This window comes from Hemiscyllium ocellatum, chromosome 40 (assembly GCF_020745735.1).
Source record: "Hemiscyllium ocellatum isolate sHemOce1 chromosome 40, sHemOce1.pat.X.cur, whole genome shotgun sequence".
Taxonomy (NCBI): domain Eukaryota; kingdom Metazoa; phylum Chordata; class Chondrichthyes; order Orectolobiformes; family Hemiscylliidae; genus Hemiscyllium; species Hemiscyllium ocellatum.
In genome coordinates, this window is record NC_083440.1 from 731,517 (window position 1) to 747,947 (window position 16,431).

The window sequence follows — 16,431 nt, forward strand, 5'->3', positions numbered from 1 at the left end:
CACACCCAGTCCCTTGGCGTTACGGCTTGCTGCATTTATATAGCACCCTGTACTTTTGCTCTCCTTTCCACATTCCCCCCCATTATTGTTCGTTTGCCGAGAGTCTGCCCACTGAGCTGACCCTTCCGTATCTCCCCATGAACTGTCCGTTTCTCTCTCACAGTCTGCCCCTCGACCCCTTTCACCACATCCCGACCTCCCTCCTTCAGGAACTCTCTGCTCCCAGCTCCCAGCTCCCTTCCCAGGGACCCAGGTCGGTCCCTATCCTTGGTCAACGAGAGCATCATCTTTTGGGCCTGGTTTGAGTGGCTTCGGTAATCCTTGTCCCTCTTTCCCAGGTTCAGCGTTGATGATTTAGTTGCGAGTGCCCGACACATTAAGTTAAACCTGTCCGTCTGTCGGTGATGGGGTCAGTGTGGTCGAGGGGCTCATTAAAACCTTTCACATCAGAAAACACGTGACAATAAATTTCCAGTCTGCCTTTTCATTTCAGCTGATGAGTCACCACAACCTCAGAGTATCAGAGAGACATAGAGATGTACAGCACGGAAACAGACCCTTCGGTCCATCCTGTCCATGCTGACCCAGATATCCCAACCCAATCTAGTCCCACCTGCCAGCACCCGGCCCATATCCCTCCAAACCCTTCCTATTCATATACCCATCCAAATGCCTCTTAAATGTTGTCGTTGTACCAGCTCCCACCACATCCTCTGGCAGCTCATTCCATACACGTACCACCCTCTGGGTGAAAAAGTTGCCCCTTAGGTCTCTTTTATATCTTTCCCCTCTCACCCTAAACCTATGCCCCTCTAGTTCTGGACTCCCCCACCCCAGGGAAAAGACTTTGTCTATTTATCCTATCCATGCCCCTCATGATTTTATAAGCCTCTATAAGGTGACCCCTCAGCCTCCGATGCTCCAGGGAAAACAGCCCCAGCCTGTTCAGCCTCTCCCTGTAGCTCAGACCCTCCAACCCTGGCAACATCCTTGTAAATCTTTTCTGAACCCTTTCACGTTTCACATTTTGCCAATAGGAAGGAGACCAGAATTGCACCCAATATTCCAACAGTGGCCTAACCAACGTCCTGTACAGCTGCAACATGACCTCCCAACACCTGTACTCAATACTCTGACCAATAAAGGAAAGCATACCAAACGCTGCCTTCACTATCCTATCTACCTGCGACTCCACTTTCAAGGAGCTATGAACCTGCGCTCCAAGGTCTCTTTGTTCAGCAACACTCCCCAGGACCTTACCATTAAGTGTATAAGTCCTTCTAAGATTTGCTTTCCCAAAATGCAGCATCATCGGTTTCCTTCAGCTCTCGGTAGTTTCTCCCTCACACAGCCGTTACTGTTATCTCTGTCTCTCCAGAGTCCCCTCGCTCACACACCCAGCATCCACACAATTCCAGTTTCCCCCATCACACACTCCCAGGGACAGGGACAACATGGGGTTAGATACAGGGTAAAGCTCTCTCTACACTGTACCCCCCCATCAAACACCCCCAGGATAGGGACAGCACAGGGTTAGATACAAGGTAAAGCTCCCTCTACACTGTCCCCCCGATCAAACACCCCCAGGACAGGGACAGCACGGGGTTAGATACAGGTTAAAGCTCCCTCTACACTGTCCCCCCCATCACACACTCCCAGGGACAGGGACAGCACGGTGTTAGATACAGAATAAAGCTCCCTCTACACTGTCCCCCCATCAACACTTACAGGACAGGTACAGCACGTGGTTAGATACAGAGTAAAGCTCTCTCTACACTGTCCCCCATCAAACACTCCCAGGGACAGGACGGCACGGGGTTAGATACAGAGTAAAGCTCTCTCTACACTGACCCCCCCATTAAACACTCCCAGGGACAGGGACAGCACGGGGTTAGATATTGAGTAAAGCTCCCTGTACACCGTCGCCCATCAAACACTCCCAGGGACAGGGACAGCACGGGGTTAGATACAGAGTAAAGCTCCCTCTACACCGTCGCCCATCAAACACTCCCAGGGACAGGGACAGCACGGGGTTAGATACAGAGTTAAGCTCCCTCTACACTGTCCCCTCATCAAACACTCCCAGGGACAGAGACAGCACGGGGTTAGATACAGTGTAAAGCTCCCTCTACACTGTCCCCCATCAAACACTCCCAGGGACAGGGACAGCACGGGGTTAGATACAGAGTAAAGCTTCCTGTACACTGTCTCCCAATCCCAGGACAGGGACAGCACGGGGTTAGGTACAGAGTAAAGCTCCCTCTACACTGTCCCCCATCAAACACTCCCAGGGACAGGGACAGCACGAGGTTAGATACAGAGTAAAGCTCTCTCTACACTGTCCCCCCCATCAAACACTCCCAGGGACAGGGACAGCACGGGGTTAGATACAGAGTAAAGCTCCCTCTACACTGTCCCCCCACAGTGACGCCTGTTCCCTCTCTCTCTCTCCCTGACAGCTGGGTGTTTATCCATGAAAAAGCTTACCAAACCAAGGAGACCCAGATTGAGTCCACGGTGATCACCAAAGTGAAGGGCTTTGGCCGGACACAGCTGCCCAATGGCTTGGAGAAAGTGATGGACGTGGTGGAGTATGTGATTCCTCCGCAGGTGAATAGCTGACTGACAGGACTCCCAGCCAGTCCCACACTCCATTTCGCGGGATGGAACCACCAATCACCTTCTCCCTAACCTTCAGAGCAGAGGGATATGTGACTCCATTCCTGGGAACGATCCCCGGGGGGCAGAGGTCAGCACAGGGTGCATCAACACCAGCTCCTGGGGTAAAGCAGGCAAGCGCTGTGTGAGGATCAGTGATCAGACAGGGTTCCCTGAGACTGCTCCAGGCACACCGTACACTGGGGGCAGGGAGGGAAAGGGAGGGTGGAGGAGGGAGATTACGGGGGGGGGGAGGGATACAGGAGGGTGTTAGATAGATTACAGGGGGGGGAATCAGGAGGGAGTTAGTTAGATTACAGGTGGGGGAATCAGGAGGGTGTTAGTTAGATTGCGGGGGTGGAATCAGGAGGGTGTTAGTTAGATTACAGAGGGGGGGATCAGGAGGGTGTTAGTTAGATTACGGGGGGGGAATCAGGAGGGTGTTAGTTAGATTACGGGGGGGGAATCAGGAGGGTGTTAGTTAGATTACAGGGGGTCATCAGGAGGGTGTTATTTAGATTACTGAGGGGGGTAATCAGGAGGGTGTTAGTTAGATTACAGAGGGGGGGCATCAGGAGGGTGTTAGTTAGATTACAGAGGGGGGGATCAGGAGGGTGTTAGTTAGATTACAGGGGGGGGGAATCAGGAGGGTGTTAGTTAGATTACGGGGGGGGGCATCAGGAGGGTGTTAGTTAGATTACAGGGGGGGATCAGGAGGGTGTTAGTTAGATTACAGAGGGGGGAATCAGGAGGGTGTTAGTTAGATTACAGAGGGGAGGAATCAGGAGGGTGTTAGTTAGATTACAGAGGGGGGAATCAGGAGGGTGGTAGTTAGATTACAGAGGGGGGGACTCAGGAGGGTGTTAGATTACGGGGGGGAATCAGGAGGGTGTTAGTTAGATTACAGAGGGGGAGGATCAGGTGGGTGTTAGTTAGATTACAGAGGGGGGTGATCAGGTGGGTGTTAGTTAGATTACTGGGGGGCGGATCAGGAGGGTGTTAGTTAGATTACGGGGGGGGAATCAGGAGGGTGTTAGTTAGATTACAGAGGGGGGGAATCAGGAGGGTGTTAGTTAGATTACGGGGGGGGGATCAGGAGGGTGTTAGTTAGATTACGGGGGGGGCATCAGGAGGGTGTTAGTTAGATTACAGAGGGGGGAATCAGGAGGGTGTTAGTTAGATTACAGAGGGGGGGATCAGGAGGGTGTTTGTTAGATTACGGGGGGGGGGAGTCAGGAGGGCGTTAGTTAGATTACGGGGGGGAGTCAGGAGGGTGTTATTTAGATTACGGGGGGGTATCAGGAGGGTGTTAGTTAGATCAGAGTGGGAGGGTCAGGAGGGTGTTAGTTAGATTACAGAGGGGGGGAATCAGGAGGGTGTTAGTTAGATCACGGGGGGGGAATCAGGAGGGAGTTAGTTAGATTACAGGGGGGGAATCAGGAGGGTGTTAGTTAGATTACAGAGGGGGGTGATCAGGTGGGTGTTAGTTAGATTACAGAGGGGGGTGATCAGGTGGGTGTTAATTAGATTACTGGGGGGCGGATCAGGAGGGTGTTAGTTAGATTACGGGGGGGGAATCAGGAGGGTGTTAGTTCGATTACAGAGGGGCGGAATCAGGAGGGTGTTAGTTAGATTACGGGGGGGGGATCAGGAGGGTGTTAGTTAGATTACGGGGGGGGAATCAGGAGGGTGTTAGTTAGATTACGGGGGGGAATCAGGAGGGTGTTAGTTAGATTACAGAGGGGGGGAATCAGGAGGGTGTTAGTTAGATTACAGGGGGTGGAATCAGGAGGGTGTTAGTTAGATTACAGGGGGGGAATCAGGAGGGTGTTAGTTCGATTACGGGGGGGGGAATCAGGAGGGTGTTAGTTAGATTACAGGGGGGGAATCAGGAGGGTGTTAGTTAGATTACGGGGGGGTGAATCAGGAGGGTGTTAGTTAGATTACGGGGGGGGCATCAGGAGGGTGTTATTTCGATTACTGAGGGGGGTAATCAGGAGGGTGTTAGTTAGATTACAGAGGGGGGGATCAGGAGGGTGTTAGTTAGATTACGGGGGGGGGAATCAGGAGGGTGTTAGTTAGATTACAGAGGGGGGGCATCAGGAGGGTGTTAGTTAGATTACGGGGGGGGGATCAGGAGGGTGTTAGTTAGATTACAGGGGGGGATCAGGAGGGTGTTAGTTAGATTACAGAGGGGGGAATCAGGAGGGTGTTAGTTAGATTACAGAGGGGGTGGAATCAGGAGGGTGTTAGTTAGATTACGGGGGGGCGATCAGGAGGGTGTTAGTTAGATTACAGAGGGGGGGCATCAGGAGGGTGTTATTTAGATTACTGAGGGGGGGTAATCAGGAGGGTGTTAGTTAGATTACGGGGGGGGGAATCAGGAGGGTGTTAGTTAGATTACAGAGGGGGGGCATCAGGAGGGTGTTAGTTAGATTACGGGGGGGGATCAGGAGGGTGTTAGTTAGATTACAGGGGGGGTATCAGGAGGGTGTTATTTAGATTACTGAGGGGGGGTAATCAGGAGGGTGTTAGTTAGATTACGGGGGGGGAATCAGGAGGGTGTTAGTTAGATTACGGGGGGGGATCAGGAGGGTGTTAGTTAGATTACAGAGGGGGGGCATCAGGAGGGTGTTAGTTAGATTACAGAGGGGGGGAATCAGGAGGGTGTTAGATTACGGGGGGGGAATCAGGAGGGTGTCAGATTACGGGGGGGGGAATCAGGAGGGTGTTAGTTAGATTGCAGAGGGGGGGATCAGGAGGGTGTTAGTTAGATTACAGGGGGGGGAATCAGGAGGGTGTTAGTTAGATTACAGAGGGGGGGATCAGGAGGGCGTTAGTTAGATTACGGGGGGGGGAATCAGGAGGGTGTTAGTTAGATTACAGAGGGGGGGATCAGGAGGGCGTTAGTTAGATTACGGGGGGGAGTCAGGAGGGTGTTATTTAGATTACGGGGGGGTCAGGAGGGTGTTAGTTAGATTACAGAGGGGGGGAATCAGGAGGGTGTTAGTTAGATCACGGGGGGGGAATCAGGAGGGAGTTAGTTAGATTACGGGGGGGTGGAATCAGGAGGGTGCTAGTTAGATCACGGGGGGGGGGAATCAGGAGGGAGTTAGTTAGATTACGGGGGTGGAATCAGGAGGGTGTTAGTTAGATTACGGGGGGGGGAATCAGGAGGGTGTTAGTTAGATTACAGGGGGGGGCATCAGGAGGGTGTTAGTTAGATTACAGGGGGGGCATCAGGAGGGTGTTAGTTAGATTCCGGGGGGGGATCAGGAGGGTGTTAGTTAGATTACAGAGGGGGGGCATCAGGAGGGTGTTAGATTACGGGGGGGGAATCAGGAGGGTGTTAGATTACACATATTTTGGATCAGGGTGTAGAAGGGCAGGTTAGTGGTTGATGGGAAATGTCCATCCTGGAGCCCAGTTACCAGTGGGGTACTGTAAGGGTCGGTGTTGGGTCCACTGCTGTTCGCCATGTTTATGAACGACCTGGATGAGGGCGTAGAAGGGTGGGTTAGTAAATGTGCAGATGGCACTAAGGTCGGTGGAGTTGTGGATAGTGACGAAGGATGTTGTAGGTTACAGAGAGACATCGATAAGCTGCAGAGCTGGGCTGAGAGGGGGCAAGTGGAGTTTAATGCGGACAAGTGTGAGGTGATTCCCTTTGGTCGGAGTAACAGGAATGCAGAGTGCTGGGCTAATGGTAAGATTCTTGGTAGTGTAGATGAGCAGAGAGATCTCGGTGTCCAGGTACACAGATCCCTGAAAGTTACCCCCAGGATGACAGGGTTGTTAAGGAGGCAGACAGTGTTTTAGCTTTTATTAATAGAGGGATCGAGTTCCGGAACCAGGGGGTTATGCTGCAGCTGTACAAAACTCTGGTACGGCCGCACTTGGAGTATTGTGTACAGTTCTGGTCACCGCGTTATAGGGAGGATGTGGGAGCTTTGGAAAGGGGGTAGAGGGGATTTACCGGGATGTTGCCTGGTCTGGAGGGAAGGTCTTACGGGGAAAGGCTGAGGGACTTGAGGCTGTTCTCGTTAGAGAGAAGAAGGTTGAGAGGTGACTTAATAGAGACAGAGAAGATAATCAGAGGGTTAGATAGGGTGGGCAGGGAGAGCCTTTTTCCCAGTATGGGGACAGTGAGCACGGGGGGGGGGGGCATAGCTTTAAACTGAGGGGTGATAGATACAGGACAGATGTCAGAGGGGGGTCCTTACTCAGAGAGGAGTCGGGGTGGGGAACGCCCTGACTGTAACAGGAGGAACTCCCCAACATTAAGGGCATTGACACGGTCATTGGATAAACATCAGGATGGGAACGGGATAGTGTGGGTTAGCTGGGCTTCAGATCGAGGGGCCGAAGGGCCTGGACTGTGCTGGAATGTTCCATGTCCTCTGTTCTCGAAGGGGAAAGCTGGAGGGAGTTGGTTAGATTCCGGAGGGAAGGAAAATCGGATCAGCTTTGGGAGTGAGTGATAATCTCACCATCAAACCGACCGGTGAGAGCGTGAAGGGGGAAGGCAGTCTCCCAGGCAGGGCAGTGGGCTTCCTGGCTCAGGGCACAGGGAAGGTGGTCTCACTGTCATACCCTCTCTCTCCCTCTCTCTCTCTTTCTCTCTCTCCCTCTCTCACTCTCTCTCAGGTCTCTCTCTCTCTCTCTCTCTCCCTCGCTCTCTCTCTCTCTGTCTTTCTCTCTCTCCCTCTCTCTGTCTCTGTCTCCCTCTCTCTCTCTCTCTCTCTCCCTCTCTCTCTCCCTCTCTGTCTGTCTCTCTGTCTATCTCTCTCTGATTCTCTCTGTCTGTCTGTCTGTCTCTCTCTGTCTCTCAATCCCTCTCTCCCTCTGTCTCTCGCTCTCTGTCTGTCTCTCTCTCTCACTCACTCTCTCTCTCTGTCTCTGTCTCTCTCTCTCTGTCTCTTTCACTCTTTCTCTCTCTGTCTTTCTCTCTCTTCCTCTCTCTCCCCCTTTCTGTCTCTCTCTCTCTCTCTCTCTCTCTCTCTGTCTGCCCCTCGCTTTCTCTCCCTCTCTGTCTCTGTCTGTCTGTCTGTCTCTCTCTCTCTCACTCTCTCTGTCTCTCTCTCTCTCTCTCTCTCTCTCTCTGTCTCTCTCTCTGTCCCTCTCTCTCTCACACACACCCTCACACTCCGTCCATCTTTTCCCCAGGGTGGGGCCGTGTTCAGTATTATCACATCCACCAGGATCACCGAGAATCAAGTTCAGGGGACATGTCCAGAGGTAAGATTCAACAGCCTGTGGGATTTGCTGTGTAAACCCACAGGGTCAATTAGCAGAGTCACTGACTCTGACCGGTCACTCCCAGACCGCACTGACCCAGACCGGTCACTTCCAGACCGCACTGACCATGACTGGTCACTCCCAGACCGCACTGACCCAGACCGGTCACTCCCAGACCAGTTACTCCCAGACCGCACTGACCATGACCGGTCCCTCCCAGACCGCTCTGACCGAGACCGGTCACTCCCAGACCGCACTGACCATGACCGGTCCCTCCCAGACTGCACTGACCGAGACTGGTCACTCCCAGACCGCACTCACCCAGACCGGTCACTCCCAGACCACACTCCCCCAGACTGGCCCCTCCCAGACCACACTAACCCAGACTGGTCACTCCCAGACCACACTGACCCAGACCGGTCACTCCCAGACCGCACTGACCCTGACCGGTCTCTTCCAGACCACACTGACCCTGACCAGTCACTCCCAGACCGCACTCACCCCCACCGGTTACTCCAAGACCACTATGACGCTGACCAATCACTCCCAGACCACACTGGCCCAGACCGTACTCACCCAGACCAGTCACTCCCAGACCGTACTCACCCAGACCGGTCACTTCCAGACCACACTGACCCAAACCGGTTACTCCCAGACCGTACTCACCCAGACCAGTCACTCCCAGACCGCACTGACCCTGACCGGTCCCTTCCAGACTGCAATGACCCTGAGTGGTCACTCCCAGACCGCACTGACCTAGACCGGTCCCTCCCAGACTGCACTGACCGAGACCGGTCACTCCCAGACCGCACTGACCGAGACCGGTCACTCCCAGACTGCACTGACCGAGACCGGTCACTCCCAGACCGCACTGACCCAGACCGGTCACTCCCAGACCGCACTGACCCTCCCTGGTCACTCTCCAGCCACAATGACCCTCCCTGCTCACTCTCTGCCCACACTGACCCTCTCTGCTCACTCTCTGCCCACAGTGTCCCTCCCTGGTCACTCTCCGACCACAGTGACACTCCCTGGTCACTCTCTGGCCACACTGACACTCCCTGCTCACTCTCTGAACACAATGACACTCCCTGGTCACTCTCCGCCCACAGTGTCCCTCCCTGGTCACTCTCCGCCCACAGTGACCCTCCCTGGTCACTCTCTCCCACACTGACCCTCCCTGGTCACTCTCCAGCCGCACTGACCCTCCCTGGTCACTCTCTGCCCACACTGACCTTCCCTGGTCACTCTCCGCCCACAGTGACCCTCCCTGGTCACTCTCCGGCTGCAGTGACCCTCCTTGGTCACTCTCTGCCCACACTGACCCTCCCTGGTCACTCTCTGGCCACACTGACCCTCCCTGGTCACTCTCCGCCCACAGTGACCCTCCTTGGTCACTCTCTGCCCACACTGACCCTCCCTGGTCACTCTCTGGCCACACTGACCCTCCCTGGTCACTCTCCGCCCACAGTGACCCTCCTTGGTCACTCTCTGCCCACACTGACCCTCCCTGGTCACTCTCTGGCCACACTGACCCTCCCTGGTCACTCTCCGCCCACAGTGACCCTCCTTGGTCACTCTCTGCCCACACTGACTCTCCCTGGTCACTCTCCGGCCACACTGACCCTTCCTGGTCACTCTCTGCCCACACCGACCCTCCCTGGTCACACTCCGCCCACAGTGACCCTCCTTGGTCACTCTCTGCCCACACTGACTCTCCCTGGTCACTCTCCGGCCACACTGACCTTCCCTGGTCACTCTCTGCCCACACTGACCCTCCCTGGTCACTCTCCGGCCACACTGACCTTCCCTGGTCACTCTCTACCCACACTGACCCTCCCTGGTCACTCTCCGGCCACACTGACCTTCCCTGGTCACTCTCTGCCCACACTGACCCTCCCTGGTCACTCTCCGGCCGCAGTGACCGTGCTGGACAGGAACAGTAACAGGGCTGTGTTGTGTGTCTATAGGACCCGGATAATAAGGAGTTTCTCTGTCAGACTGATGACCAATGCGATGATCAGGTGACCCACCAAATCGGCAGCGGTGAGTTTCTGAGACCCCACGGTATATCTCTCTGAGTATTCCTCGGTATTTCACTGTATTCCTCAGTATCTCACGGTATTCCTCAGTATTTCACAGTATTCCTCGGTATTTCACTGTATTCCTCAGTATTTCACGGTATTCCTCAGTATTTCACTGTATTCCAAAGTATTTCACAGTATCCCTCGGTATTTCCCTGTATTCCTCGGTATTTCACTGTATTCCGCAGTATGTCACAGTATTCCTCAGGATTTCACAGTATTCCTCAGGATTTCGCTGTATTCTTCGGTATTTCACAATATTCCTCGGTATTTCACTGTATTCCTCAGTATTTCACAGTATTCCTCAGTATTTCACGGTATTCCTCGGTATTTCACGGTATTCCTCCGTATTTCACTGTATTCCTCGGTATTTCACGGTATTCCTCAGTATTTCACAGTATTCCACGGTATTTCACTGTATTTCACTGTATTCCACGGTATTTCTCAGTATTTCACTGTATTCCTCGGTATTTCACTGTATTCCTCGGTATTTCACGGTATTCCACGGTATTTCACAGTATTTCACTGTATTCCTCGGTATTTCACAGTATTCCACGGTATTTCACTGTATTCCACGGTTTTTCACAGTATTTCACTGTATTCCTCAGTATTTCACTGTATTCCTTAGTATTTCAAAGTATTCCTCATTATTTCACATTATTCATCGGTACTTCACTGTATTCCTTAGTAGTTCACTGTATTCCTCTGTATTTCACAGAATTCCACGGTATTTCACTGTATTTCACTGTATTCCTCAGTATTTCACTATATTCCTCGGTATTTCACTGTATTCCTCGATATTTCACTGTATTCCTCGGTATTTCACTGTATTACTCAGTATTTCACTATATTCCTCGGTATTTCACTGTATTCCTCGATATTTCACTGTATTCCTCAGTATTTCACAGCATTCCTCGGTATTTCACTGTATTCCTCGGTATTTCACTGTATTCCTCGATATTTCACTGTATTCCTCAGTATTTCACAGCATTCCTCAGTATTTCACTGTATTCCTCAGTATTTCACAGTATTCCTCGGTATTTCACTGTATACCTCGGTATTTCACTGTATTCCTCAGTATTTCACTGTATTCCTTAGTACTTCAAATTATTCCTCGTTATTTCACAGTATTCCTCGGTATTTCACTGTATTCCTTGGTATTTTACTGTATTCCTTAGTATTTCACTGTATTCCTCGGTATTTAACTGTATTCTTCAGTATATCACGGTCTTCCTCAGTATTGTTCAGTATTCCTCAGTATTTCACTGTATTCCTCGGTATTTCACTGAATTCCTCGGTATTTCACTGTATTCCTCAGTATTTCACAGTATTCCTCAGTATTTCACTGTATTCCTCAGTATTTCACGGTATTCCTCGACATTTCACAGTATTCCTCAGTATTTCACGGTATTCCTCGATATTTCACAGTATTGCTTGGTATTTCACGGTATTCATCAGTATTTCACTGTATTCCTCAGTATTGTGCAGAATTCCAAGGTATTTCACTGTATTCCTCAGTATTTCACGGTATTCCTCGCTATTTCACTGTATCCCTCAGTATTTCACAGTATTCCTCGGTATTTCACAGTATTCCTCAGTATTTCACAGTATCCCTCGGTATTTCACGGTATTTCTCAGTATTTCATGGTATTCCCCGGTATTCATCGGTATTCCTCAGTATTTCACTGTATTCCTCAGTATTTTTTGGATTTCCTCGGTATTTCACAGTATTCCTCAGTATTTCACAGTATTCCTCAGTATTTCAAGGTATTCCTCGGTATTCATGGGTATTCCTTAGTATTTCACAGTATTGCTCAGTATTTCACGGTATTCCTCGATATTTCACAGTATTCCTCAGTATTGTTCAGAATTCCACGGTATTTCACAGTATTCCTCAGTATTTCACGGTATTCCTCAGTATTTAACGGTATTCCTCGGTATTTCACTGTTTTCCTCAGTATTTCACGGTATTCCTCAGTATTTCACAGTATCCCTCGGTATTTCACGGTATTCCTCAGTATTTCACTGTATTCCTCAGTATTTCACTGTATTCCTCGGTATTCATTGGAATTCCTCAGTATTTCACTGTATTCCTCAGTATTTTTTGAATTTCCTCGGTATTTCACAGTACTCCTCAGTATTTCACAGTATTCCTCAGTATTTCACTGTATTCCTCATTATTTCACGGTATTCCTCGATATTTCACAGTATTCCTTGGTATTTCATGGTATTCATCAGTATTTCACTGTATTCCTTAGTATTGTTCAGAATTCCACAGTATTTCACTGTATTCCTCAGTATTTCACGGTATTCCTCAGTATTTCACGGTATTCCTCGGTATTTCACTGTATTCCTCATTATTTCATGGTATTCCTCAGTATTTTTTGGATTTCCTCGGTATTTCACAGTATTCCTCAGTTTTTCACAGTATTCCTCACTATTTCATGGTATTCCTCGATATTTCACAGTATTCCTTGGTATTTCACGGCATTCATCAGTATTTCACTGTATTCCTCAGTATTGTTCAGAATTCCACGGTATTTCCCAGTATTCCTCAGTATTTCACTGTATTCCTCAGTATTTCACGGTATTCCTCGCTATTTCACTGTATTTCTCAGTATTTCACTGTATTCCTCAGTATTTCACTGTTTTCCTCAGTTTTTCATGGTATTCCTCAGTATTTCACTTTATTCCTCAGTATTTCACAGTATTCCTCAGTATTTCAAGGTATTCCTCGGTATTCATGGGTATTCCTTAGTATTTCACAGTATTGCTCAGTATTTCACGGTATTCCTCGATATTTCACAGTATTCCTCAGTATTGTTCAGAATTCCACGGTATTTCACAGTATTCCTCAGTATTTCACGGTATTCCTCAGTATTTAACGGTATTCCTCGGTATTTCACTGTTTTCCTCAGTATTTCACGGTATTCCTCAGTATTTCACAGTATCCCTCGGTATTTCACGGTATTCCTCAGTATTTCACTGTATTCCTCAGTATTTCACTGTATTCCTCGGTATTCATTGGAATTCCTCAGTATTTCACTGTATTCCTCAGTATTTTTTGAATTTCCTCGGTATTTCACAGTACTCCTCAGTATTTCACAGTATTCCTCAGTATTTCACTGTATTCCTCATTATTTCACGGTATTCCTCGATATTTCACAGTATTCCTTGGTATTTCATGGTATTCATCAGTATTTCACTGTATTCCTTAGTATTGTTCAGAATTCCACAGTATTTCACAGTATTCCTCAGTATTTCACGGTATTCCTCAGTATTTCACGGTATTCCTCGGTATTTCACTGTATTCCTCATTATTTCATGGTATTCCTCAGTATTTTTTGGATTTCCTCGGTATTTCACAGTATTCCTCAGTTTTTCACAGTATTCCTCACTATTTCATGGTATTCCTCGATATTTCACAGTATTCCTTGGTATTTCACGGCATTCATCAGTATTTCACTGTATTCCTCAGTATTGTTCAGAATTCCACGGTATTTCCCAGTATTCCTCAGTATTTCACTGTATTCCTCAGTATTTCACGGTATTCCTCGGTATTTCACTGTATTTCTCAGTATTTCACTGTATTCCTCAGTATTTCACTGTTTTCCTCAGTTTTTCATGGTATTCCTCAGTATTTCACTGTATTCCTCAGTATTTCACAGTATTCCTCGATATTTCACAGTATTCCTTGGTATTTCATTGTATTCATCAGTATTTCACTGTATTCCTTATTATTGTTCAGAATTCCACAGTATTTCACAGTATTCCTCAGTAGTTCACGGTATTCCTCAGTATTTAACGGTATTCCTCGGTATTTCACTGTATTCCTCAGTATTTCACGGTATTCCTCAGTATTTAACGGTATTCCTCGGTATTTCACAGTATTCCTAGTATTTCTCAGTATCCCTCGGTATTTCACGGTATTTCTCAGTATTTCACTGTATTCCTCAGGTTTTTTTGGATTTCCTCGGTATTTCACAGTATTCCTCAGTATTTCACAGTATTCCTCAGTATTTCACGGTATTCCTCAGTATTTAACGGTATTCCTCGGTATTTCACAGTGTTCCTAGTATTTCTCAGTATCCCTCGGTATTTCACGGTATTCCTCAGTATTTCACTGTATTCCTCAGGTTTTTTTGGATTTCCTCAGTATTTCACAGTATTCCTCAGTATTTCACTGTATTCCTTAGTATTTCACAGTATTGCTCAGTATTTCACGGTATTCCTCGATATTTCACTGTATTCCTCAGTATTGTTCAGAATTCCATGGTATTTCACAGTATTCCTCAGTATTTCACGGTATTCCTCGGTATTTCACAGTATTCCTCAGTATTTCACGGTATTCCTCAGTATTTAATGGTATTCCTCGGTATTTCACTGTTTTCCTCGATATTTCACGGTATTCCTCAGTATTTCACAGTATCCCTCGGTATTTCACGGAATTCCTCAGTATTTCACTGTATTCCTCAGTATTTTTTGAATTTCCTCGGTATTTTACAGTACTCCTCAGTATTTCACAGTATTCCTCAGTATTTCACTGTATTCCTCATTATTTCACGGTATTCCTCGATATTTCACAGTATTCCTTGGTATTTCATGGTATTCCTCAGTATTTCACTGTATTCCTCAGTATTTCACGGTATTCTCGGTATTTCACGGTATTTCTCAGTATTTCACTGTATTCCTCGGTATTTCACTGTATTCCTCAGTATTTCACTGTTTTCCTCAGTATTTCATGGTATTCCTCGGTATTTCACAGTATTCCTCAGTATTTCACAGTATTCCTCGGTATTTCACTGTATTCCTCAGTATTTCACTGTATTCCTCAAGATTTAACGGTATTCCTCGGTATTTCACTGTATTCCTCAGTATTTCACAGTATCCCTCGGTATTTCAAGGTATTCCTCAGTATTTCACTGTATTCCTCAGTATTTCACAGTATTCCTCGATATTTCACAGTATTCCTTGGTATTTCATGGTATTCATCAGTATTTCACTGTATTCCTTAGTATTGTTCAGAATTCCACAGTATTTCACTGTATTCCTCAGTATTTCACGGTATTCCACCGTATTTAACTGTATTCCTCGGTATTTCACTGTATTCCTCAGTATTTCACGGTATTCCTCAGTATTTAACGGTATTCCTCGGTATTTCACAGTATTCCTAGTATTTCTCAGTATCCCTCGGTATTTCACGGTATTCCTCAGTATTTCACTGTATTCCTCAGGTTTTTTTGGATTTCCTCGGTATTTCACCGTATTCCTCAGTATTTCACAGTATTCCTCAGTATTTCATGGTATTCCTCGATATTCATCGGTATTCCTCAGTATTTCACTGTATTCCTCAGTATTATTTGGATTTCCTCGGTATTTCACAATATTCCTCAGTATTTCACAGTATTCCTCAGGATTTCACAGTATTCATCGGGATTTCACGGTATTCCTCAGTATTTGACTGTATTCCTCGGTATTTCACGGTATTCTTCGGTATTTCACAATATTCCTCAGCATTTCACTGTATACCTCGGTATTTCACTGTATTCCTCAGTATTTCATAGTATTCCTCGGTATTTCTCTGTATTCCTCGGTATTTCACTGTATTCCTCAGTATTTCACGGTATTCCTCAGTATTTCACTGTATTCCTCGATATTTCACTTTATTCCTCGATATTTCACAGTATTCCTCGGTATTTCACTGTATTCCTCAGTATTTCACGGTATACTTCACTATTTCACTGTATTCCTCAGTATTTCACAGTATTCCTTGGTATTTCACTGTATTCCTCAGTATTTTACGATATTACTCAGTATTTCACGGAATTCCTCGGTATTTCACAGTATTCCACGATATTTCAATGTATTCCACAGTATTTCACTGTATTGCTCAGTAATTCACAGTATTCCTCGGTATTTCACTGTATTGCTCAGTAATTCACAGTATTCCACAGTATTTCACTGTATTGCTCAGTAATTCACAGTATTGCTCAGTATTTCACTGTATTCCTCGGTATTTGACAGTTTTCCTCAGTATTTCACTGTATTCCTCGGTCTTTCACTGTATTCCTCGGTATTTCACTGTATTCCTCGGTACTTCACAGTATTCCTCGGTATTCCTCGGTATTTCACTGTATTCCTCAGTATTTCACTGTATTCCTCGGTATTTCACTGTATTCCTCGATATTTCACTGTATTCCTCGATATTTCACTGTATTACTCAGTATTTCACTCTATTCCTCAGTATTTCACGGTATTCCTCAGTATTTCGCTGTACTCCTCCTTATTTCACTGTATACCTCGGTATTTCATTGTATTCCTCAGTATTTCACTGTATTCCTTAGTATTTCAAAGTATTCTTCGTTATTTCACAGTATTCCTCGGTATTTCACTGTATTCCTCGGTATTTCACTGTATTCCTTAGTAGTTCACTGTATTCCTCTGTATTTCA

General features: G+C 47.5%; 1 protein-coding gene across 1 annotated transcript in view; it reads left to right on the forward strand.

Annotated features, from left to right (window-relative positions):
• LOC132834497 (P2X purinoceptor 3-like) overlaps positions 1-16,431 on the forward strand; it is a 52,717-nt gene that overhangs the window by 9,113 nt on the left and 27,173 nt on the right. Inside the window, exons 2-5 of the mRNA XM_060853420.1 lie at positions 2,460-2,610; positions 7,825-7,896; positions 7,940-8,554; positions 9,867-9,942. Of these exons, the coding sequence (XP_060709403.1) occupies positions 2,460-2,610; positions 7,825-7,896; positions 7,940-8,554; positions 9,867-9,942 (914 nt within the window). The remainder of the gene's footprint in view (positions 1-2,459; positions 2,611-7,824; positions 7,897-7,939; positions 8,555-9,866; positions 9,943-16,431) is intronic.